This window comes from Suricata suricatta, chromosome 13 (assembly GCF_006229205.1).
Source record: "Suricata suricatta isolate VVHF042 chromosome 13, meerkat_22Aug2017_6uvM2_HiC, whole genome shotgun sequence".
NCBI classification, from domain to species: domain Eukaryota; kingdom Metazoa; phylum Chordata; class Mammalia; order Carnivora; family Herpestidae; genus Suricata; species Suricata suricatta.
Window position 1 is genome coordinate 9259638 of NC_043712.1, and position 26925 is coordinate 9286562.

Consider the following 26925-nt stretch of genomic DNA (forward strand, 5'->3'; position numbering starts at 1 on the left):
GCCAAAGAAAAAGAAGGATGTGTGTGTTGACTCTAAAATGGGCAAGGCTGGAATCTGGGAGGATAGACTGGACATTCTAGGGATAGGAGAAAAGTCCAGAAGTAGTGGAGAGAGCTATTTATCTGCATCAGGATAAATCAGGTCATTTGCTTTTACTCTGTTAAATATCTTTAGGATCAGATCTTGCCGTGCGTAATTTATTTATACTTATATTTAACTAATGTAGTACTTACTTTTCCCCCCTGCTATACCATAAGCTTCCTTGAGGGCCAATACTAAATATCATCTTTGATTTAAGGGACTAAGTTCTGTGTCTTAAGTTGGCATCTATAACAGGTGCCGAGTAAATATTTGTTGAAAGAACAGATTAGTAGAAAGGCCCTTGTTTCACATTGCTTTACTCCTACCCTTTGTACTCCCATGTTTCCTCTTTATCAAATGCAGTAGGATTTAAGGGTAATCTAGCTGCTTCACTAGGCTTTCAGGTAAAGAAGAGCAGTGTCCCAGTTTGCCTGCTGTATACCGTAGTCTCCGAGCCCCTTGTCCCGCCTTCATCCTGGTATTCACTCACCGTTTTGCTTTTCCTTTCAGTGACAATGTCAGTGCCTACTGCCTGCATATCGCTGAGGATGATGGCGAAGTTGACACAGACTTCCCCCCACTGGATTCCAATGAGCCCATTCATAAGTTCGGCTTCAGTACTTTGGCCCTGGTTGAAAAGTATTCATCTCCTGGTCTGACATCTAAAGAGTCACTCTTTGTTCGAATGTGAGTATTGACCCCGTTACTAATTTCAGTATCTCCTCTCCGGCTCGTAGGATTTTTGGTTTTGCTCATCGTATGGATGATACCAGGTATCTGGATGTCCGTTTATAGTAACTACTTCTAGAGAGATGTTGGGGGCAGCATTTGCATTGTATTTTACGCCTCTGCACCTAGATGAAACACAGACCACTTGGTAGTGGGGAATTGTGCTAGGCAGATCTCCGAACCTAGTGTCTGTGAACCACGCCTCTGGACATGCTGGGTGGAGGACTTTGGAGCCTGTGAAGCAGAAATTCTGAGTTTGCCTCTTTTCATAGACTCCAAACTAAATGAAAAATGTGCATCGCAGCTACTTTTGTCTCATGACTTAAAATACTTTTCTCTCCAACTTGTTTCAACTCAAACTTGAGTTTTCCTCTCAGCTGTCTTCCTTTAAACCGATACAGGGTTAACTTTCCTGTGCTTTGGCAGTCTGGTAAAGCCTATACAAACCCTTTCCAGAAAAAAATTTTTAAGGTTTTTTTTGTTTGTTTATTTTGTTTTGTTTTGTTTTTTCTCTTTTGAGAGAGAGAGAGAGCACGTGAGCAGTGGAGGGACAGAGAGAATCCTTCAAGCAGGCCCCGTGCTCTCATCGTAGATCCTAACACAGGGCTTGACCTCTCCTCCAGTCATGAGATCCTGACCTGAGCTGAAATCAAAAGAGTTGGACACTCAACCTACTGAGCCACCTAGGTGCCCCTCCAGAAGAGTGTTTGTAAATGCAGAAAATAAAATCCATAGGAATACAAGAGAATGCCATTACATTTAAATACTTATGAAATTTTTAAACAAATCTGTGATATAATAACATGTATGGTTTTATTAATACATTTCATACCAAGATACAGCAGCAGGACTATCATAACTCCTGAAGTCTCTCGCTTCAAAGTAAGTGATGAGTATAAATGATTCTAGAGAAATCTGCCACAACTGTAGTGTGGCGTGACATCTGTGTTTGTTCTGTTCGTGACAGAGTCACCAGTACCGCCACTACAACTGGGATTTTTTGACTGCGTTTGTAATTCAAGGCAATGCTAACTCTCAGTTAGAAGTTAATGAAAATAAAAATGTAATTTTTTGTTTATTCAAGTCTCTAGAGCGAGTTTTACCCAGAGGTCCCTGTTGCTAGAGGAAAACCTGTAGCATTTTCTGACCAGGACTGAGACGGGGGCCCTCTCCTGGGAACAGTAGTGATCCTTCTGGCACCCCCTGCTGTTAGGAACCAGCAAATTCACCAGCCGAAGGAGGGATTGCTTTAGAGGACTTTTCCTTGTCTCTTTAAGACATACTGCCTTTGTTTCAGATTTGTACTGAAAATAGGATTATGCTACTTATGATATATGAGTAGTTTGGGTTTTTCTATTCTTGAACAAAGAAAGAATACCTTGGTGCTTGGGGGGCAGGTAGCTAGAGGATGATTTTTCAAGTTTCTGTAGTTAGCGTTTCATCCCTGCTAGGAAGTATGAACTATGTTTGATGTAGTAACAGTAAATATTTTCCTCTTTTTACATTTCGGAGGCACTAAAACAGCAACATTAAAGAACACTGAAAACAATTTAAAAGTTATCCAGTGATTCCTCCATCCTCGGAACTAGTTTCATTTTTGTATCACCATTTCCATGAATATATATTACAGTTTCAGTTCTAGTGCACATACTGTGTTATTCTTACTTAAAATTACAAATGTTTGATATCTGCTCTTAGTTCCTACAATCCACATTTATTATGTGCCAAGAATCTAGACAGAGACAACCCCTTTGCCCATGGAGCATGCTATCTAGTTGGGGGACAAGTCATCAGGTCATTAAAATGTGCTGAGCAGTACAATAGAGAAAGATACAGCCACATCAGAACCCTAGCACGGGGTGCTTAGATTGTTTACTTGTTTGGGTTTTATAAGTGAGTCTATAATAAGAGCCCTTGTCTGTGACCCTTTTATTTCTGTTGAATAACTTCCTTAGGATGGTTTCTGTGAGTAGGATTACTGGTCAGAGTAGAAACATCTTTAGACTTTTGCTTTGTATTGACATGTGGCCTTCTGAAGGATGGTCCAGTTCACAATGCTACCAGTAGAATCCATAAAAGCGTCTTTTCAAAGTCTTACCATCACAGAGTGCCATTAGAACTTTTTTCTTTTCTTTCTTTTCACTTTCAAAGATGTATACGGGGCATCTCAGTAGTTTCCACCTTCATTTTGTTTACCTATCGGTGACTGGAAGAGTTGTTCTCATTAGCACATAATTTTTACTAAATAAATAATTAACATTTGACCATAGCATTCTTTTGAACTGTAAGTCTGTTTTAAAACAAGTGCTTTCAGGGGCGCCTGGGTGGTTCAGTGGGTTAAGCCTCTGACTTGGGCTCAGGTCAGATCTCACGTTCATGGGTTCGAGCCCCACATCAGGCTCTGTGCTGACAGGTCAGAGCCTGGAGCCTGCTTCCAATTCTGTGTCTCCTTCTCTCTCTGCCCCTCCCCCTCTCATGCTCTGTCTCTCTCTGTATCAAAAATAAATAAAACATTAAAAAAAATTTTTTTTAAATAAATAAAACAAGTGCTTTCAAAGCAGTGATTTTCAGTAGTTGGGGGTTGGAGTTGGGGTAAGCCGGACATAGCTCCCCAGGAGAAGCATCTAAAGACTACACAGTGTCTCTCTATGAAACCCAGCTTTTGGAGAATGGAAGGAGGGAGGAGAGAAAGGTAGAGAGTAACAACAGCGACTTTAAACTTAATACTCTTGGGTTTTTCCCAAACTACTCCCATCCCTGCATTCCCACTCCTAAACCCACACAATAGCCAGTCCTTTTTCTATTTAAAGTTTCAGAGAACTTACTCAACATGTCTGTAGTGTTTCTGAAAACACAAGTAAAGTAAAATCTTTATATGTGAACATTTAGAGCAAAAGTGTCAGTACATTTTCTGTTTCTTCTTTTTCTTTGCAGTTTAAAAAAAATTTTTAATGTTTTATTTATTTTTGAGACAGAGGCAGAGCATGAGCGGGGAGGGGCAGGGAGAGGGGGAGACACAGAATCGGAAGCAGGCTTCAGGCTCTGAGCTGTCAGCACAGGGCCCTACGCGGGGCTCGAACCCACAGACAGTGAGATCATGACCTGAGCCGAAGTTGGAGGCTTAACCGACTGAGCCACCCAGGCGCCCCTTCTTCTCAGTTTTCTGATGAAATAGTACAGATTACTGACCATTTGCCCTATGTGTGTTTTCTTCTGCAACCTTCCATTCACCTTTCTGGTCTATATTTTCACTGAGGAAAGCCTCTCCTGCTAGTGCAGGATAGAGCAGACCTTCAGGAGTTGCCAGGGATGTGTTCATAGTTTCAGAGGGTGAAGTCCCAGCAAAATAAATAAATCCGTTGCTCCTTTTCTTCATTTCTCCCTTTCCTCCTTGCATCTCTCTCCCAGAGAAAGGGCAATGGATGTCTGGGAAGACACTGAACTGAAAGAGGGTGCTAAGTTTTGACAGTAAGAAGTGAATTAGTATTTACAAATTGAAAGCAATTTATATGTTATTCCATTTAATCTGAAAATAGCCCAGTTTTTATAATGACCATTTTAGAGACATGAAAACTGAGGCTGACAAGGATTGCTCTCAGGCCTGGATTTGCCCCCATGTCTGACTTCAAATTCCACGCTCTTTGCAACTCCCTGCTGAGGGTGAGGATGGCGGAGGGGAATCCTACAGTCTTGAAGCCGGCACTCCGCTGCTGTGTATTAAAGTGTAGTAGGTAAGAGCGTGGTGGCCTCTGGAGCCAGGGTGCTTGGGTGCCAATCCTGAGCTTACCCTTAGTACTGTGTGTGTGTGTGGGGGGGGGGGGGGTCCAGTCAAATGAGAATAATAATAATAACACCTACCTCCTAGAGCCACTGTGAGGATTGAAGGGGTTAATGTATGTAAAGCACTTAGAACAGTGCCTGTCTGAGTGTTTGCTGCAGTTATTGTTGTTATGATTAAAAACTCTGACAGCAGGAACTGGATCGTTTATGCCCCACAAACACCCAGGATAGCTCCATTACTGTGGTGGGTGTGCCACAAATATTTCGTGAGTAGGTAACTATTGAATAGATCTCTTTGCTGCTTCTACCTTTTTCCTCTTCCCCTCCTTTCTGTTTTCTGACAGAGAGGGGCAGAGCGCTGAGCTGGCTGTTGGGCTACCTTCCGCTGCGTATGGGCAAGGGCGGGGCGACATGGAGGTCTGTAGACTCTCACGTCAGTCCTCTTATGGGCAGACATCCTTGAAGAGACAGCAGCACGACCATAGATTCCTTGAAGACAGGGTGCATACGGTCTCAGTTATCTCTCTATCCTCAGCGGCCTGCACAGGGCTTCTTAGAGAAGGAATGGGTGAATCTTTCGGTGTCTTTGGGCTGATGGGAGGAACCTTGGCCAAACTTTCTGTCCTCCCTCATCTTTTTAGCCCACTCGGCCTCTTCTGCAGCCCTGTTCCTATCTTTTGAATACCATGAAGTTCCCAGGTTGCCCTCGGCTTTCAAAGGCCCTCAGACCACCCAACCATGGGGCTCCCATCTACCGTCTTTCCCCACTCCCAAGTGAGGCCGCACAGACGTTGAGCTTAGCCTAATCTGGGTGCAAGTTTCAGTTTCACAGATGATTTGCTATGACTGTAGTTTCAGTTTCTTCATCTGTAAAGTGAGGGGAATAATAACTACCTCATGGACTTGTTGTGAAGAATTTTATGAAATGTAATTTTCTTTTAAAGGAAAATTAATTCTTCTGAAGCCTCAGTGTTTGCCCAAATTTGTTTTATTATAGTCTTACTTACATACATATAAATGTAAAATTCTAGCTATAAATTCCATGTCTTTATGCAACCCAAACAAAATTACAAATTAAATGCAAATAAAACTATAACATTAATAAAATACAATTAACAACTTAAATGCAACAGATGATGTTTTGTTGAAATTAAATCACTTATGTTGGATTTAATGGGTGTTAAATGTTTAACTTGACAACTTGAGGTTTTTGAGTTTCATATGAAACCTTAATTGCCATATTAATATTTGTCCTTTAAAAATTTTGTTTTGTCTTTATTTTGAGAGACAGAGAGTGAGTGGGTGAGGGGCAGAGAGAAAGGGAGACACAGAATCTGAAGCAGGCTCCGGGCTCGAACCCATGGACTGTGAGATCATGACCTGAGCCGAAGTCAGATGCTCAACCGACTGAGCCACCCAGGCACCCCAATATTTGTTCTTTTAAACAATGAGTGTATTTTTAACTACTAGTCCATTATTTTAATGAGCCAGTTGATTTATAGTGCATCCCTTCCCCCAATTTTCAATGTGCTTTACTGGAAAAAGTAAAGAACAGTTCTGCAAGGATAACCAATTTATGTCAGTTTGCCCAGGACTTTTCCCTGTTTTGAAATTCAGAGTCCTATATGCAGGAATACCGCCTTAGCACCTAGTGAACCAGGAGAACCGATCACCAGACTTTCCAAAGTTGTCACTTGGTCTGTACGCAAACGAGCTCTCTGCCTGATAGGTGCCTGTGCACAGTGTGACGTGGCACTGCCGAACATGATCCGTCAGAGGCCAGCGCACCTGTTCCGTTCGGGAGGGGCTTGTGCCCGCTTCTCCCGTCCCCAGAATGTTTTTGCGCGCAGTCTGCAGTGATACCATTTGGCTTTGACTGCGTCTGTTAGTGACGTTAAATAACTAGCTGCTGGAACACACAGCCCCCCAAATCTCACCAGCTTATCCAACAAGTTGGCAGACTTTTCCTATAACGGGCCAAGCAGTAAATATTGTAGGCTTGTGGGCCATACCTCTCTGTAGCTCAGCTGTGCCACGGCGGCAAGAAGGTAGTCGTAGACGACAGTACATCAGTGAATGGGGTGGGGTAGGTTTGCTGACCCTGGCTTACTAGTAAGTTTATTTCTTGTTGGGATCTAAGGAGGGGCCACTTGCTCTCCTTGTTCTTTCTCCTCTAAGCAGTGATTCAAGGCTCCTCCAACTGGGTGGAGAATGGGGAACATGGAAGGCTAAGAGTGGCCTACATCTTCTCTATTGTATAAGTTATTATATATATATAATCCATATGTAATTTTGCTTTTCTAAATATGTATCACATATATGATACATATACATATGTATGTGTTTATTATTTTCATTAAACTGAAAGCAAAAATTTTTTTAAGTTTATTTTTGAGAGAGAGAGAGAGAGAGAGAGAGAGAGAGTGAGCGAGCGAGCAGGGGAGGAGCAAAGAGAGAGGGAGACACAGAATCTGAAGCAGGTTCCAGGCTCTGAGCTGTTAGCACAGAGCCCGACACAGGGCTCAAACTCATGGACCACAAGATCATGACCTGAGCTGAAGTCAGATACTTAAGTCACTGAGCCACCCAGGTGCCCAAAGCAAAAATTTTTTAATTCTGAAACTTAGCCTGTGAATTCATCTGTTAAACCTGGGGACCCTTGAACCTCAGATAGGAAATGCAGCTCTGAAGAAGTCAGCTCAGACCTTGTTATGTAGGAAGTGTTACATAGTTGCTATTTTTGTTATTTCTGTCAGAGATTTATCAGGCTGAATAATTCACACCAAGGTGTGCATGTGGTTTAACTTTTCTTGTGGTTATTTATTGCATAATGAATACTTGTCCATCATAGAAAAATTAGAAAATAGAGCTATGTTTCTTCATACAAAAGAAGATTTAAACTTTCACTTTGGAAGTGATGGAAGATAATGACTTATTAAACTATCTTATGTTTAAAAAGAGGAACTAGTTAATTTTAATGACTCCCTAATTGGGAAAGTGTTCTGTGGAAAAGAATGTGACGCTGAGTGACTTCTGATGTTCTTACCAAGTCAATGCTCAAGGAGCCTTCTCCTGCCCAAGCCCTTGGTCCCAGGAAACTCAGGAAATAGAGTTGTCTAGGGAAGGAGAATGGATTATGCTAAAAACTTGCAAATTAGTTGCATTCTAATGGAAACTCTCTCCTTTACCAAACTGGCAAGTGGATTTCTAAGATATCCATTGTTCTTGATTGATTTTGGACAGATCAAATGTGCATATAAACAGGAGTCCCTAACTTGCCTGCTGCTAGCCACTCTGAGCCTAGGCATTGAAGTTGTTTAGAGTGTCAGGAGTGTAGAAGTAGGGCAGAAGTATAGGGGAGTGTATGGTTGGTCCCCCAAAATAATAGCTGGATCTCTGCTAGTGCCTAGTACCCCCAGAAGTACCTCATGCCAGCAGTGACCAAGCGAAGGCCTGCTGGCCCTTAGCCATAGTGGGACAAGGGAGAATGAGATCTGGGAGTGAACAGGGGAGGAACCTGCTTTGTCCCTCCCCTCCCACTCCCCAGTCTAGGGCCAGTTCAGTCAGAACTCATGGAACTGACTTGAGTTTAAAAATGGAAGTGATGATAGCAACTGTGATGGTGTCATTACATCTGCTGACATTGACATTTCACACTGGGATCCTACTCTAGAGTGGAGAAGAAGGGTTTTAAAAAAGGAAGAAAAGTCCAAACCAATAAAATGGACAGAATCCCCCTTAATCAGAAGTCAGTAAGAACGATTAGACTTCCCTCCTGTTCATGTATTGACTTAAAATGGTTGGTGCACCTTTCTGACCAGCAACTACACAGCGGAGCAAACAGACTCCAGCTAGGATTTTGCTGTTTGGGAAATGGGTCACTGGGTGGTCCGCAGATGGTCTTCCACCAGACGCTGGGCTTCCGTGGACGTTGTGGCCCAGAGGGTTCCCAGAGACTCCTGAGCTTCTCTCGGCTCTGCATGAAGAGAAAGGTTAGCTGCTTTTTAAGAGGCCTGGCCTAGGCTCCTTGCTCTTTGCCGTATGTGGGCTTTTCAAAAGGGTGGGTAGTTTTAGTATACGTCTTGATGAGATCTCTACAGTATACCTAAAGCAACCAGACCTTTTTTAAAGGATATCATCAATTTGAAGCCTCTTCTACTCTTATGTGATACTGTTTTATAGTCTAGACAGAAGAGAGAAAAAAAAAAGAAAAGGAGATGAGCGTTTTTGCACACTCAGTTTGGTGCCCCTAGTAGCCGTTATCTCATTTATTCCTTATAAGAAACTCATTCTTATAATATATGAGCTGAGGATCAGAGACAGGTAGTTATTTGCTCAAGGCCATACAGTTTGGTAAGGGGCAGAGCTAAAAGAGGATGGGGGGGAGGGGAGAAGGTGCCTGTATCTTTTGTAACCAGGCCTGACAATACGGGTATAAATTTCCTACTTATTTATTGTTTGCCTGAGTCATAGAGGACCAACTGCATGTTGTTTCTTTTCATTCTGTTGTATTAGCAAACATTTTCATTGTCCAGATTGTCCTCGTGTATGGAAATGTAACATATGCAGTCTGTTTAATTTTGTATTTATAAATCTGACTTGATTTCCTTTTTGGCAACAGCTACTATCTAGAGAACAGAAAAGATTTTTCTTTGTGTCTGTTTAAAGTGACAGAAATATTGGAGCAAGTAATAAAGATGGAAAGCATTAATTACATACTTCTAAGAATTTAAAGGTCAGACAAGCTAAATATGTATGTTTTGCTCACTGGAATGTCTGTTGAAATTGTGCCAGGATACGCTTTGTTCCTATAATAAAGGAACACATTTTAGATAGCCATCAACTTACTTTGGTATCCAAAAATTATACCAGATTGCTGCTTTAGTTGCTATATATCTTAAAAGTTGAGGGCTCACATTTCTGACATTAATGTGATTTGTTTCATGATCCACCCCCTTTGGCCATGTTTAGTTACTATGTCTCATTTTGATTTCCTGTGTTCTCCCCTCAGCTTATGTTGGAGTCTGTCAGCTGCTGCTATGTACATGTCAGGCTAGTGACTTGTAATGTTTATTAATACAATGTCAGTCTTGCTGTTGAAAAAACTGTGATGCTTCTCAGAAGGTTGCAATAGAACGAAGCGTTTGATTTCCAGATCCTGTCTGCACTGCGTGGTGAATACATTCTCAGATGTTATGCAGTTCACTGACCTGACAGTTATGGAACCCCGCCTGGGACCCCATTTCAGCAGGACATATTTGAACAGAAACAGTTTGCAAAACTTTACACACTTAAACTCCTGCCAAGGCAAACTGTTAGCCACTTGAGTTTGTTATAAATACCCAGTGGCAGTGGTTGGAAGTAGCCCACGGTGTGTTTTATATTCTGCACTGAATGTGAATGTCTTTGCGGTTATATAGAGTAGTAAATAATTGAGTTTGATTAGGGAGAGGGACCTCATTATCCCCCACCTGTGCCCAGCTGGAAGGGGAGGGTCGAAATGAAGCCATTAGCTGTCTCTCTTACTGGCATCTCAAAGAGCTCAAATACATCTGTGTCTTATTTTCTTTTCTGGCACAATCAGTCGAGCAAGCTAAGCAGGCATGACCGGATTTGGCAAGTCCCAAGGACTCTGGCAAAGATACACAAGGAGAAGGCGGAGGGCAGTCATTTTGGCTTCTCACTGCCCATTAGTCTAGCGAGTTATGTTTTTGGAAAATGTCTGTTTTGAAAAAGAGTACTTTGTCCAATGTCAAACATCACATACTCGCACAATACGCTTTGATCTTAAAAAAATTTTTTGTCAGTGCAAGGGGAAACAAAATGTGGCATTCACACTAGTGTAAACTCTCTTTATGGATAAAGTAATACCCGAAGGACCTGCTTTAAAGCAGGCAGGCTGCAGTTATTACAAAACTTTCTCTTGCTCATATATTTTCATTTTCTACTCTGAAGTGCTGGAGAATCAACATGCATGGAGTTGGGGCCCGCGCCGGCTAGGCACTGGAGGGGCGTCTTCATCACGATTATGGCCTGGTTGGGACTGGAGAATCGCGTGCTGCTCTTTTGGCGGCCTTTTCGCACTTCCACAAACTGAGACTGTGGCTCAAGAAACCATGTTGTCCTCCAAGAGCTTTTAAAAAGGGATCTCATAGTTCATATGGTTGGTCTAAGAGTTGGGACATTCTATAATCAAATTGAACGTTACAGTGGAAGTTGAACCTTTGCCCCAGATTGGTCAGCAGTTCCGATCTGGAGGGTATGTTATCCGGAAGTCGCTTCTTCCCCTGAGTCCTCAGCGCTCCCTTCTGGGCTGTAGAGAGGTTTAACACTCCAACTTTGGTGTTTGGCTGCCCTGGGTTCAATTCCTGGGTCCACCACGTAGCTGTGTAACTCCAGGCAAGTGTCCTAACCTTGCTTAACCTCAATTTCCTCCATTTTAAAATGAGACTGATAATAGTACCTACGTTGTCTGGGAGGGTTAAGTGAACAAAGTAAGTGCTCAGTAAATGTTCACAGCTGTCAGCGTCTCATTATTTATCACTTCCTTTCCAAGAAGAGCCCGTAATTATTATATTAACTGTTGTTTATTAAACAACTATTATAGACAGGTATTATGTTAACTACTTTAGAAGTATTTAGCCCTCACAACAATCTTACACTCCTAAGAATTAGCCCTATTTTGTAGATGAGGAAACTGGAAGCTAGGGAGATTATATCATTTAATTTGGGAAGGCACAACAGGCTCTACTCTAGACTTGCTGTGCTCTGCCGCCTCTCGGTCACCACCCTCTTTCTAGCAGGACGTAGAGGGAAATGAGCACTGTGTTTTGAGACATCTCCATCAAGAAGCTTCTCTCAATCCCCTACCCCTTCTCCAACTTGGTTAAGTGCCTCTGTGTTTCGGTAGCACTCTGAGCCGGCCTGCATCTTTGTGCTTATCACAAAGAACTATAGTTCTTTGTTTGTTTCTTTGTCTTTCTCTCCCTATGGACTGTGCTATTTGTATTAGGGACCATAGTGGTGATTTCTGAATCCAAAATTAGGATCTTTAATAGATGAGTGACTTCAGCAAATTCCCTAATGCCTCCAGCCTCAGATTCCATAAAATGGATATAATAATAGCACCTATTTTAGAATTGAATGAGTTAATACAGGTTTTTAAAGCTTAACATAGCACCTGGCACGTAGTAACTATTCAGTAGATAGTAGTTGCTGCTATTGCTATTGTAATTGTTGAACAGTATCTTGTACTTACTTGCAGCTCAGAAAGCTCTTAATAAGTCTCATTCAATTTCTCTGCACCACCACCATGATTTTTGACTTCCATCATCCCCGTCCAAAGGCAGCGGGTCAAGCTGAGGTGCAATATACCTGCTTCTTTGGTTTACTCTCTCAAAAACGAAAACCTCGAAAACGGAGCCCAGGGTGCTCTTCTGTGAGCTTCAGAGGAGGTTTGCTGCCGGGCCAGAGGTGGTTTGCTCACAGTGCTCCTGACTGCTGCCAACATGCCCAGTGAATCGCACATTTTAATAGCCCTGTGTTACCAATGATAAGCAGTGGTTGGGATCTGCTCCCCCAGTAAGCAATCTCTGCTGATAGGGTAGGAGAAGAGGGGTAGATGGGGCCTCTTGTCTTGGGAGCAATGATCTGAGACCAGGAGAACACAAGAGAACTGACATTTCTAAGTTCCTTTGCCGTTTGCCAACCTCAGTGCCAGGTGCTTGGCGTGCATTGTCTATTTTATCCTCCCTGACAGTTCTGTAGGGAAGTGGCCTCCTCGTTTCATGGATGCAGCTCAGGATCCCACGTGTTGGTGAACCGTAGAACCAGGATTTGAACCAAAGGGTATTTAACTCCCAGCCCCTATGTTTTCCTCTCCAGTATGTTGCCTTCCAACGTGGATTCTGGTTCCAGCTCTGTCCCTGGAAATAGAATCTAAGCTTTTCAGATAAGGCCCTGTGCCCCTGCTTCCTCTCTCTGCCCGTCACCTCTGGTTTAATACTTAGGAGAGAAATGCTCATCGTGTTAGGCTAATGCTGGTACAGAAACTTCCCTCTGGTAACTGAGTGGCTTTGCACTGGGACAGGGCCAAATTCCTCAAGTGAGTAATCTCTTTTTAAAATGCCCATACGTTTTTCAGTGGTTACGAGACTTGACAGGACCTAACTTTGAATTGACTGAAGCACTCCTGGCAGCATTTAGTCAGCTCCCCGAGGTGGCGCTTCGTCCTAGACCAGCCCCGCAGCCCAGGGGGCTCGGAGGGCGGCCGCTTCTGCTCAGTGCCCGCGAGTGCCCTGCTGTGGCGGAGAACAAGCTGTCTGTCTGCGAGGGGAGCAGGAGGAAGAGCAGTTTCTGAGCCGAGACTCTGGCTCTGTAGCCCATCTGTCTCTCCATCCGCCTGTCTGTCCAAAGGCTAGTCACCCCCAGCACAGGTCACACCTCAGGGACTGGAATGCAGGGCCACACGGTAGGGAGGCGGGGCCAGCACCCTGCCTACCTGCTGCCAGCATGTCCCTCGAAATCACTGTCTTCCCAGCCGCAGACCCAATGCCCAACATTAAATAAAAGCGGCTCTAAATGATGTATTTCAATAGACTTTTTTAGAAAGCCCATAAAAATTCCTGGATATAAAGAAATGAGGCATAAAACCCAGAATGTTTGGAAGTCGAGCTGAAAATTGTAGGAGCAAGTCTCCATATCCATTTATTAAATGGGAGCATAACTTAACAGTTGCACTTAGATGTCTTCTGAGAACCACTTATATGCTGTCCTCTTGTATTCTGGAAACAGTTTGCCCCCTTAAGTGCTGTAGACTTGGAGCAAGAGCCAAAGCTGGTGTTGGTCTGGAGGGAGAGAGGCGAGTGGGGTGGGGGACTGGCCTGAGGAAGCTTTCATTAGGTCTGGTTGAGTGTGTAGTACGCGGGTCACAACCTCCTTCTCCTTTTAATGTGCACGATTTTACCAAAATGGAGCCCCAGAGTAAGACACGGCGCACTCGTGAAGGCGCATTGCGAGTGCCGTGCGTGCCCCTTCCCTTCGCTGTTGTTTTCATTTTCCTCTCATGAACCTTGCTACCCTGGCTTCAGCACGGAGGCTGTAAAGGAAGATGGAGAGCCGAGTTACCTCAGAATGATCACTATCGTTAACATTCACGGGTGGTTCACTTATCATTCCTGACTGCACAGACATGGCAGCCGCCCGGAAGCGTCCGCAGGTGTAGCACGGTGATACATATTACATTGTGCCACAATGGATTTATGTATTCTGTAACAAAAGAAAAGTGTAATGAAAAAATACAGAAGGTAATCCTTTATTCCTCCACCACACAATTTATCAGTAATGCCTGTGGATGATAAGTGCCAGGGATTTCCTCTGCTTGCTTTAACCTTGTCACCCAGGTACGTTTTGGTAAAATGACAGAAAAATACAGACTAGGGATTTTCCTCTGTTCAAAAATCTTTTCAAAGGACACTTTTAATTTATGGAAGTTAGTCCAAACGCAAGGCTTGCTTTTGAGCTTCTAGTCTGCCTTTGCTACAAAAGATAAACGTATTGGTTTGAAATAACGCTGTCAGCCAGCCAGCAGATTCAGAGAGAATGTGAGCAGTTTATAGGCAGACTCCCATCTAAAATAGTTTGGGTGGACCCCAGGTAGACGGAGGTTCATGAGATGTAGCCCAGTACTGGTTTGCGCGCACCCGAGAACTTGTGTTCCCTTTTAGGCCTCACTCACCCATCGCCCAACATATTGTCACAGATGGAGCGCATACTGACTTCTGAGGAGAGAGCAGGGGACGACAAGTCTGAACGCAGATGATTGGCGTTTGTTCCAAACACACACTGGCCTGGCGCCAGAGCAAATACCCCCAAGTTTATAAATGCACCAGGCACTTTACATTTCAGTGCTCTTGCCAAAGTATCACTTACTGCATCGCTCCCTAAATATAGTTTTAAAAAAAAGAGCTATTTCTTATTTTGCTTTGATCAGTAAAATAAACTTTTAAAGATTGTTCTGGGATGGGGTCCAGCTTCTGAGGTAAAGAATGGCTGGAGCTCAGGCATGATTCAGTAACAGAGTGTTCAGTAAAATTAGCTTGACAGTTCTCAGGCCTGCTGTTCAATAGCAAGAACTTGACCAAGTTAAAATGGATGATCGTGCTGGCTAGACCAGCGTCGGCTTTTGCTTTTTAACAAATGGAATGTCAAGGATTAAACAGCAAGCCGTATGGTGAGGAGGGGTGTGGAGATGTCTTTGTATTAGAGAAGCAAATTGGGTCCTTGGTTTTGAGATCAGCCCCCAGCCCCTGTGGACAGCCAGCCACCTGGTTGGGTCCAAGCTAGGTTTAAGGCCCCTTCCCAGCCTGTCCTACCATCGGGAAGCTTTTCCATGGCTTAGCTTGGGACTTGGCTTTTCTTTCAGATTTCTCGTCAACATGAAGTTCTGCCATGTTTTTTGGCCGTGTGTTCTCCTTTGAGATTCTTATGAGGAAATGGGAATGCGACCAAACTCCTTGTGGTAATTCCCATGTTCCATAGTTGGAAACTTGGGTCCCATTTGTTGGATGAGTTTCTTGGAATTGGCCTGTTTTGTTCTGGTGCCCGAGCATAGTGAGTAGTATTTGTGATACTTGGTATTGCAATTTATAGTCTTAGTGAAGTTACACCTCACCCAGGGATGGGCTGCTTTTCTTAGGGTACTTACTCCCTACCAGTTTTTTCCTATCTAGATGAACCACTGCCTCCAAGTTTGACTGGCTAGAAGTTTGTAAGTAGTGATAGTATTTTGTTGTGTAATTACTTATGCTTCAATTTATATTTTGTTTGACCTTCTAGGACCGAGTAGATTCAAACATTCCTGCTGAAGTGTACACAAACTGTATGGGTTTTTCCCCCCTGAATGTTTATTTTTGAGAGAGAGAGAAAGAGTGGGGGAGGGACAGAGGATCTGAAGTAGGCTCTGCACTGACAGCTGAGAGCCCAGTGTGGGGCTTGAACTCATGAACTGTGAGATCATGACCTGAGTTGAAATCGGATGTTTAACTGACTGAGCCACCCAGGGTCCCCCAAACTGTATGTTTAAAATTTATTTATTTACGTACTTACTTACCAACCAGTGAGGAAGAGCCTTTTTCCCCTTATTCTAATTGCTTTGGGCTATCATATTTTCCCTTCCGCCTCCCAACCCTCCTCACCCCATGACGCTTTTTCCTCTAGGGTTGCATGAGCTTTGATGTGATGGTGGGATCTGCCTGCAGTGACACCTGCTGACACAAGCCAAGTTTGTTGTCAGTCCTTGTGCAGGATTTGGCTTGGGAGCCAACATGAGGAGCCCACAGCACTAGTGACCCACACAGGCCAGTTAGATCCAATTTGAGATAAATTAGGAAAACCTTCCCTTACTCTGACCTTTCTTTCACTTGGAACTGTTCATACTAAAATGCTTCTCTGTCTTTTCTCTGTCTCATTGGAAGTAGGTTCGTTTAGTCTACTTTTAAACAATTGGCACTTTGAGGTACACTTAGTAAAATTTTGTTGAACACAGTGAAGACTGCAGTAGCCTTCCTCTGGTTGAATGTTGGTGATGATTTTCTGTTTGTCTTGTCTTACAGAAATGCTGCTCATGGATTCTCCCTCATTCAGGTGGACAACACAAAGGTCACCATGAAGGAAATCTTGCTTAAGGCCGTGAAGCGAAGAAAAGGATCCCAGAAAATTTCAGGTGAGACCCGGGAAATAGACTGTTAGTTAGAGGTGCTTGGTGTGTGCATGCGTGTGTGAGTGTGAGTGCGTGTGTGTGTGTGTGTGCGTGCGTGTATTGATGCCTGGCTAGATTGTTTTAGATATCACGGCCTGACGGTTTGGTTACCAGGCCCACAGCTTTTTGAAGCTGCCCCGGGCGCAAGGAAGGGGTTGGGTCAGTAGCATATGTGAGAAGAATGTGGTCATATTGATTATGGAAGTCCCATCATTAATAATTTGTGATAAATGAAGACAGAGCTATTTGAGCTATTAGCTGGTGTAAAGTTGTCTTGAAAACCAAATCCTTAATTTGAAGTACTGCTTTTAATTTCATGTTTTCACATAATTTTCCATGGGGGGAAACTTTCAGGTGCTCATGGTTAGGGTATGGAATAAAAGAATAACAAAATTTCCATTTTTGCCAAATGAGGGCACCTGTAAAAAGATTTTTTTAAAGATAAATCACTTGATGTACACAAATACCTGTTAATCTTTAATTACCCAACTTTGTACAGAAAATTAGCTTATGGTATTAGCTATAATATTTAAAGGATATGAGGGGAAAATGCTATCAGTATTGAGGAATAATTTTGAGAAATAGCTCAAAGATTTGTCTTACCACAGACAACTTTAATATAAATCAACCTATATATGACATGTCAGATATCACAGCTTTATAAACAAATGAGACTTCTTAAACACCTTTGGTTTCATCTTTTAGAGAGGGAAAAAAAGCACTAGTCAGGTTGAAGAAAACAGTTTTGTATTCTTTTTAAGGGGAGGCATATAATCTGCTCCAGATTTAATTAGCTATCTTCAGATGAAAGCTGAAGTTTTAATAAAAGTTAGAAGAGATAACACAGCGAAGGACACGGATGAGCTGTCTCAAGGCCATATTCCAGGGGAACGATAAGGGCTGTAAAAAATGGCAGAGGAGAGCAGTTGAATGGAGCAATGAAAATCTGATTCTCATAAAAGAGAGAGAGAGAGAGAGACGCCGGTAGGGCGGCTGTAGATGAGACCTGCTAGCGTCTGCAAGCAATTTGGACGCTCGCCAGGAGTCATTGTTCCCCCTCGGCTGTGGCGGCTCCGTCCAGATGTGCCAACCGCACGTTTCGGCTTTTGCCAGCTGACTGCGCCGTTTGATAACCAGCTCTCTGGATGCCCATCGCTGGCCGCAGAGATAGAATTAAATGATGATGATCTTCCCACAAGTTGGGAGAGGAAACAATGCCTATAAATCTTGATTTCATCTCAGCATGAGAAGTCTTTATCCATCATCACTCATAATGAACAAGTCGTTAGCTGGGATGAATGGTGCTCTGGTTTTTCCAAACACCCTCTTTTGTTCATTTCTTGGGTGACTTTTATCCACTGCATGGGGGTCAAGCCTCTTTACATGTAAGGGATGATGGAAGAGGCACAGCCTCTCCTTCCCAGGGGAGAGGAGATATTTTGGGGTTCTAGGTACCAGTCTAACAGCATTTCAACAGCTTCAGATATCTAAAGATATTCAGTATTCAGTAGGCATTCCTGGGCCTTTAGGATCCTGTGTTTCCCTCTTGTTTTGTCTCTAAATGTTTTCTATAATAGTGTATTTTGTGGCACATTCATTATATTCAAAGATAAGCATTATTTCAGGTTGTCCAAGAGGAGGTGAAACCAGCTTTTGAAACCTTCTTAATAGAAATTCTGCTATTGCAGATATTTCTTAGACCACGAAACCTCTGTGAACTTAGATGCAGCTGAACCAGTGTCTTTCCCTCTGTCTCCAGCTATCTCTCTCCAACTGTATGCCCATTTATCTGTGTCCATCTCCAGCAAGCACGTTTATCACACACACATTTATTTATGTTCACCTGAGTGTACACATCCCTGCCATTTCCATCTGAGACTTTGCCGTATCCAAAACACAGTGATCTGCATTATTTATTCCTCTTCTTACTAGAGAAGTCATTTGAGATTGATGTATTTACATAAATTACTGTCCATTTTCTTAATCCAAAAAGCTCTGTAAAATGAGAAGCTCTTTCTATTGCTTTATTAAGTCTGGTCTCATGAAATAGAAGGATCTCCAGTTTAGCAAAGATGCTTCTATAAGGTTAGCTTGGTAAAGGCGGTATTATTTTGTGGTTTTGAACTTTTGTATTGTGGAGTGGACTTGTTTTGGGAGGGGAATTAATGAAAAAAAGAAAATCCTGTCATAGACAGAAACGCAGGATGTTTCCTTAAAAAAAAAATTAAGTGTGTTAGTGTTCACAGTTGGCTGTGGAATACTTACACCCGTTACGACACATGAACTTAGTCATGAACTCAAGAAGTTGGTGGCAAGAGATGCCAGGCTAGAGACGTTCGTCCTGCACTGCCTGGGCGTCTACCGCACCGTCTGCGGGAAGGGGCCTGCGTCGCCCCACGTCCAGGACCGAAGTGGAGTGCTCGGCCCTCTCTTCCAGACGCTTTTGCCCGAGCGAGTGCAGAACAGCACTTGTCTCTGTGCTGCTCTTATTTAACTGAAGTGAGAGGCAGGACCTACCACCTGAGAGGCAGCGACGGGGCCGTGCGAGGCCAGGCTCTCCGCTGCTTGTTCGTTAGAGGCCAGTCGCACTGGAACCAGATTTCAGAAAGCCTTCTGCAGGCTGACCGTGCACTAACTTCTGGCGCTTATCCACAGACCTCGAACTTCTCTCCTCTTTTTTCCAGACTAACTGTCCAACTCTCCATTTCATGCTAATAATAAGTTGAGAACTTAAACTATTTTATTATTAAACCCAGATGTGGGCTTAATGGCTGTTCTAGTGTTTAAATACTCTGCTGCCCTTCCTTCTGGCACCCCCTCCCTCATTTTCATTTGTAAAAAACATCAGAAGGTGGCAGGTATGTGAGCAAAAGAATTCTTCTTTGTTGAGGCAGGTAGCTTTGTCAGTGGAAACCCTTAGGGTTTTAAAGTATTTTTCCTTTGTATGGATAGAATACCATTGCAGGCACTTGTAACTGATCTAGAATTTTGACTTGAATTATTTGTAATTATTTCATCGTCATAACTATTTATGAACACTGCAGGGTTTTCCTATTAATATTCATGTACTGAACTATAGTAATCTTTTCACAGTGTGTTCCAGTCGGTTCTCTGCTAAGGCCCATTTTTTAAGCCCATCTTTAAATGTCTCTTTTAAAGTTTCTCTGCAGCTTTTCATTTTATTACTGACCCACTTGACATTTGAAAGTTACCTGCTTGGGCAGAAGGTCCCCACTGTTTAAGAAAATTATAAATGGAGAATCAGGTTTTAAAAGAATTACTAAAACTGCTTTACTAATTTTTACAGGTGGGTGGGTGTGTTTTTGACATCATGAAGAGTAGCGTGCCAGGTCCCTTGATTTAGCTTGTAAAATGCACAAACCCGTTTTTTAGCGACTAAAGCCCTTAGCTCATCAAGTTCTCCTTTTGTCAAGTTCACCCTCACAGTTCATGACCTTCTGAGCTTCTTAGTATTTTGTTATTGTTTAAAAATGCTATTACCACCAACCTTTACTGGCCTTCTGAAACATAGTGTTGGGTGTGACAGGGACATTTAAGAAATGGAGGCAGATAGAATTCCAATTTTACATTAACAAAGAAATATAGTTAACTCGAGCTACAAAAAGAGAGAAAGCTTCCTTCAAAGTGAGGTCTTCCAGGCAGAATAGTTTTCTGCGTGGCTGTGTTTCAGTATTTGTTGTCATTTTGAAATGGAGGTATTCTTCTTTATCATCTATTGAAAAATTGAACCAGAAGCATATTAACTTTTTCTTACCCCTATTCATTCTTGCCTTTTGAAATGAAAGACCAGTTTTTATTCGTCTAAAAATCCTTCTGAAAAATTCTTACAGTATTATTAATAAAACTTGTGACATCCAGTTTTGTTTTTCCCTTATAAAATTTTACCCAGATTTTGAGAGATAAATGTTAGCTTTATCAAGTGGACTCTCTCTTACCATCTCTGGTTAGAGGCACAGACCATCATGCTAACATACTGTTTCCACAAGACACCCAGAATGTCACTAGTGATGTGGTCTAGGCTAGGACACCTCCACATCATCCCTAAATTACTGCGAGGTGCAGAGAAGGGGAGAGAACAGCTACCACGGGGTGCGTGCAGGGTTCTGATCAGAAAGACGGCTAATGATGACATCACTGGATTCCCAAGTTTTATATTAAAGGTTCATGTAAAATGTAAACTTTGGTCCATAACGTGTTTGTGTTGTCCATTTCACTCCTCATGTGTTCTCAGGTGTCAGACCTGTGCTAGGTGCAGGGAGGCAGTGGGGAGCAGATTAACAAGGCCCTTGCTGAGGAGCAACTTACATTCTAGAAGGAAGGTAAATAGGAAGGGTTGAGAGAGAATAAGATGCATTGTATAGGATGGTCAGGGAACTCCTCCCTGAGAAACTGACATTTAAATTGTGACCTTCACATTTAGGCTGTGAAGAGCTGGGGAGGGCCAGTGTCATTCAAAGCGATAGCTACTGAAGGCTTATTATAATTTAATATAAAAGAACATTTCAGATTACTTTGTAATTAATCTACTTACCTCTCTTCCTCCTACCCCCTTAAAAAAAAAATAAAGTAGTAAAATTGACGCTTGAATTGTTCCCTGTGTTAAGTCCCTACATCTTACCCATTAGCAGGTCCTCTTGGGTTTACCTCTAGAATGTATCCTGAACGTCTTCAGTCCTTTCCGTCTCCACTGGATAAGTCCAGATCCCCATGACTTCACCTGGATTGTTGAGAAACAGTTTTCCTGCCTCTGCTCTTGACCCCCTCCGGTCTGTTACCTACACAACAGCCAGAGAGATCTTCTAAAATGTAAATCAGATCATATCTGCTCCACATCCTTCAGCGACTCTTAGTTGCATTCAGAATAAAATCCAAACCTCTAGCTACTAGGAAATACTCCAAGGCCCAACGAGGGGAAGGTACATGCAGAGAATATGAGTACAAAGAAAGAAAAGAACTGGAAAGACGTGCAGAATTGACAGTTGCAGTATGAAAGAGGAAGACAGACAGACCAGGGGGAGAGCCTGGGAAGCCAGGGCAGGGGCATTTAGATCCTGTAACCTAACATTGTGTGTCAGGAGAAGAGTCTTGGTCTTTCCCCAAGATGTGATGCCGGTGGGGTAAGAGCTGATATATTGGGGGCCTTTGTGTACTTACACATACTATCTCATTTAATCTGCAGACAGCCCTAGAAGGTAGATTTTATTATGCCTGTCCTACAGACGAGACTCTGTGTGTGTGTGTGTGTGTGTGTGTGTGTGTGTGTGTGTGTCGGGGTGCATGTTAGAATTAAGGAACTGTGAGAACACTATGTGTAAATACACATTTATCTCTTGGAGCCTCCCTTTCCTCTAAAGGAAGTTAAAGTTACCAAAATTTCCACAGTAAGTAAATGGCAAAATCTAAATTGGAGCCCAGGCTTTTTTGACCTCAAAGCCCATACTCTTTTTATTGTACCATGTTGCTTATTAGAACCCTAATGGGAGAACAAATTTAAAATTCTGTAAACAGAAATGTTCATTGATTCTAAAATCTAAATGCACTAGGGAAGTGCAGCATTTAAAGGAACCCTGTGGTGAATCTGGATATAAAGCCAGGAATTCTTTTTGTAATTGCACAGTTTGTCTGTATTGGTGTCAGTTTTAATGTTTTATGTCTAGCTTTCTTAAAGCAACATACACCTGTCCCGAGCTGCCCTATGGAAATGAGAAGCCCATATGTTTTAGAAGGAGAGGGGTTTCTAACACTCCACTAACCTGGAATGTTCTCCAAAGACTAAAATAAAGAATCTTCTAGCTGTAGGGTTGAAAAGAACCTTACTTCATGTATAATTGTAAAGATGGAAAATCCAGTAACCTTTCTTCTGTGAAAGTAGTTTGTGAGCCAGAGATACAGATTTGTGGTTTCCTTATGCTATAGCTGCTGCTTTTCTTTAAAAAAAGAAGAAAAAACAGTAAATAGGATTGTTTAAATGTTCTTGGTCAAAAAGGCAGTAATTTCTGTGGAAAACCGCTCCTTCTCATGAAATCATAAATAACCATGCTGATGCCGCTCATGCATGGGGGCTGGATAAGAAATAAAGACCTGCTACTTGGTATCCAGTGACCCAGTGGGAATATGATAGCGCAAATCAGGGCCGCTACGGTGTTTAAATGTATAACTCAGAAACGCCCCGGGCAAGAAGCTCCAAGTTAAGTGTTCCTCCTTCCCTCTTCTCTCTGCCTGTTTATCTTGCCGTTTCTTCCCACCTGAGCCTCCCCTTGTCTGGAGTGCTCTGAGGCCCCTGATGGATCTTCTTGAGAATAGAGCAGAGCATGTTAAAGATGGCATTGCAGTCAACTATTTTATCTAGGAAGCCTGGAAATTTAGACAATTTATGTCCGGCAAAAATCTTTGGAACCACTTTAGAGACCCAATTATTTTAGAAGGGTGTTATGAGCTCTTGCAACCGCCACATCAGAACAACCGGAAATACATCACTCGCCAAAACTACTTTTGACCGGCGTTTACTCTTGCTGCTAGTCGCTAATCTCTCAGAAGTTCCTTTTCCATCACAAAGTCTATTCATTCACTCCATCTGGCGCAGTCACCAACATGGATTAGATTAAAGCAAAAGCCGAATGAAAGAGAAAAGACTTACACCTCTGACAGGCTGTGTGGTGCTTCAGCACACACACACATTTTGGAGTCAGGAACGACCTTTCTCTGGGCCACTAGGGACTAATTCTAGAACATCACTAATTTTATCATAGCTTTTGAGGAAAAAAAAAGAAAAAGAAATGCTACATTACGTGTACATGTTGATTGTACGCCATAGCCTGATTTTAGAAATGTTTAAAAGTGGGGGGAAAACACATCTTAGAATTAAGAACTGGGGTAACTGAATGCATAATCCTGTATTTACCTCTCTGAGCTGTGCTTTGACGTGGGAGAGGGAGGAGGCACGCAGGGCACTGTGGGAAGGGGCAAGTGTGTTCTCAAGCTCTGTGTGGCCCTGACATACCCTGTTGACTTGACCAGTCATTGTCCATTGCTCCATGCTCTTGGCCAGCACTGTGCTAGAATCAGGTGGAAACCCAGTGAGAAATCAGACTCGGAAAAGGGAACAATAAAATATGGTAAATTCTCAGGTGGAAGTACGTAAGCTACTAAAGCAGCATAGATTAAGGAGTGCTTAAAACTACTGGGTGAGGCAGGGGGCCTAGAAAAGATGCTCTGGAATAAATGACTTGACAGTTTTCTGAAGATTAATTAGAATTTTGCCAGATGGGTAAGTAAGAGGAAGGACATTCCAGGCAGAGATGTTTTGAGACAGAGTAACAGACATAGATCTCCCAAATTACTGGAGCGAGAATAGGGCAGAGGGTAGGCTGTGGAAGCCAGACAGGGGCCAGATCTGATCAGGCAAGACCTGAGGCTGTACTAGAAACCAGAAGAGCCACGTTCGGTTATCGGGGGTTTATCGTGCAGCAGACACTATATAGGCACTTAGGATTTTGTGGAAGCCAAGAAATGGTCCTTACCTTCAAGGGGCTTACTGTGTAGCTGGGGAGACAAACAGGCAATTTCAGGACCGTGCATGTGGTAAATGGAAATAAGAGTAGGGGCCGGTGTATATGGGTCATGGGACCGGTGGCCTCATCCAGTCCTTGGGGTCAGGGAGAACTGTACTGAGCAAATCCTCCAGGTGAGACCTGAAGAGGGTAGAAAAGATGGACCAGATGAAGAGGGTGGGAAAGAGCATTCAGGCCAAAGGAATGAAGTGAGAGAGTTTTATGCCTTCTGGAAACTCAGGGTAACTCAGTATAATAAAGCCGTAGAGTAGGAGTTTGGAGGATGGGGTGTGGAGAGGCCAAAGTGGCCATTTGGGCCTCGGTCACATTTGTAAACCATGCTGAATTCGAACTTCATTCTGTGGCAGAAGGGAACCATTGAAAGGAGAGCGATATAGTCAGAATTCACCGTCTGCATGATAAAAATCGATGAGAGGACATAAAACAGGCAGAGACACTGGTGAGAGGCTCTTGAGGACTCTGTCCAACAGCTGATGAGCCCTGAATTAAGGCATGGAGAGAAGCGAGGGTGCTTGGTTCAGGAGCGGAGGGATGGACACCTTAGTGAAGTCTGATTTCTTTTATTAGAGCTGAAGGCACAGTTTGGGGAGAACTGAAGGACCCTGGAGCTGCTTCCAGTGCTGGTGTTCATATTGAAACTAGGTAGTGGTAAAAAATAGGTTTTAAGGATTTCTTCTTAATAAAATTAAGTGCTTGTTGAAAAAAAAATCATTTAGGAAGTATGGAAGTAAAAAATGTGTGAAGGTTTCCTCTGACTTCATTTGGTATGAACCTTGGGGTTTTTTTAATTATTAATTGAATTATTATTATATGAATTATTATTATTATTGAATTATTCAATTCACACACAGGTACACATATAGACTCTAAGTTTCATGTGAGCAGGACGCTGTTCATCTAGCAGAGTGTCAGATAGAAGAAACTCAATAAATGTTTGTTAAATGAACTCATGAAGAATGTATCCACATAACGGTTTTTCAGAAATGATACCATATAATATTATATGATTTTTCATCTGTTTTTCACTCAGTATCACGTCATAAACACTCTGTTAGAGTGACCCCTGCAGTTTTAGCCTTCTAGCTAAATTTAGGTAACTTAGCTTTCTGTTGTTGGACATTTAGATCACTTCCAAATTTTTAGTTTAACACAAACATGGAGTGAACATTTTTGTGTGAATATTCATTGCATGTTTGTGCTGGATGTTGAACATGGGATTGCTTGTCAGAGGTTCACTTACATAAAATATAGAGAAAAACAAATTCCCTTTAAGAAAGCTTATACCTATTCTCTGACACTCCCAAGAATCTGTGACCACCGCTTTCCCCGCCCCCTTACTGACACTGATGTTATCAATCTTTAATTTTTGCCAAACTGATGGCCAGCAGTTAATACCTCACTTGAATTTGTATTTCTGGGTTTTTAGTATAAAGTTAAGCATTTAAAAAATGTTTTTATTAGCCATTTATCTTTCTAAAAGATAGTTTTTAAGTCGGTTGTTTTAGTGAGAAGAAAGATTGAGAAGTCTAATTTCACAAAACTATGTTTAAGAAGCACCCTGTCATTTAAACTACGCTTCACCCTACCACCGCCTTTCCTGCCCCAGCAGGTGTGTGTACACACACACACACACACACACACACACACACACACCCCCCAAGTATGTAGAGAAGAGGCACAGTCCGGGTCATTTTACTTGTTTGCCTACTGGCCCTTCATTCACCAGCAAAGCTTTTTGTTCCTGTGTTTGGAGAAAGTTAGCTGGTAATTCACTAGATTCCAATTCACCTCATTTAGGACCTTATGTTGTTACCTGCCTGCTTTGTCACAGAACTATATGAAAAAGCAGATTTTCTGTTAAATAGTTTATTTTAGTCTAGTACGTGTATATGATACTTAGAAAGTACATCATCATCTGGAAATCAGAAATGTAGACAAAAAATGTGTCACCCCTTAACAGGCTCATTTTGGGGAAGCACGTCTAAGGACACGTCTGGCAGCATTATGAACAACACTGGCACCAAGGGCAACTGCAGGGGGTTAATGGGGACCCTGCATCATTCCTTGCCATGTGCCTGGTGAGTTAACTCCTAGAAGTTTCCGGGAATGGTAGCAAGTGGGGGAAAGGCTGCAACCAACAATCAGTGTCACAAAGTGGGGATGACTGATTTGCTGAGGAGACCATTGAGACAGATGTTTAATTAGCTGAAGTCAGAGCGGATAAATCGGGAGAGGACTGCCTATGCGGAGAGACGCCTTGTTCCCTCATCTCTCATTACCTGCTTTGGTTTTGGTTTTGTCCTTACTGTTTTCTGTTTGAAGGCGACAGCCTCAGACTCAGGGGAGCTGGGAGGCGAGTAGAAGAGAAAGTACCCTTTGGTACATCAACAGAACACTTGCTGTATTTTTGTGTTTAACCTTTACAAAGACCTTGTGAAATGGGCATTATCTATGGTTGAGAAAACAGGCCATGTGTTGTGTATTGTGCATATGTGCGTGCATTCTCGTGTGGGTTGCTCATGAATGACATAGGTGAGATTTGGATTATACCCCTTGATTTTTTTTTAAATAGTTTATTGTCAAATTGGTTTCCATACAACACCCAGTGCTCTTCCCCACAAGTGCCCTCCTCTATCACCACCACCTCTTTTCCCCCTCCCCCTCCCCCTTCAGCCCTCAGTTTGTTTTCAGCATTCAATAGTCTCTCAGGTTTTGTGTCCCTCTCTCTCCCCCCCCGTCTTCTATTAGGTTTCTCCTGTTTTCCTGTTAGACCTATGAGTGCAGACATATGTATACCCCTTGATTTCTAAGCCCAATGTTTTTTCTCTGTACTACAGCTTCCCCACTTAAAATGTAATGCAAATGAAAGAGCTTTCTGGAATTAAAAGTAGTCTGTATATTGACAGGAGCTGGTGTCACACAGGTTTATGCATGCATTTGTTAAAACTGTCAAGTGGCACTCATTAAATCTGTGTATATCATTGT

The 26925-nt window shown here is 42.6% G+C and overlaps 1 protein-coding gene across 9 annotated transcripts in view; it reads left to right on the plus strand.

Annotated features, from left to right (window-relative positions):
• MAPKAP1 (MAPK associated protein 1) overlaps nt 1-26925 on the plus strand; it is a 240090-nt gene that overhangs the window by 129694 nt on the left and 83471 nt on the right. For all 9 annotated transcript variants that reach the window (XM_029919360.1, XM_029919359.1, XM_029919363.1 and 6 more), the window contains 2 exons: nt 592-768; nt 16203-16312. In XM_029919360.1, coding sequence (XP_029775220.1) covers nt 592-768; nt 16203-16312 — 287 coding nt within the window. The remainder of the gene's footprint in view (nt 1-591; nt 769-16202; nt 16313-26925) is intronic.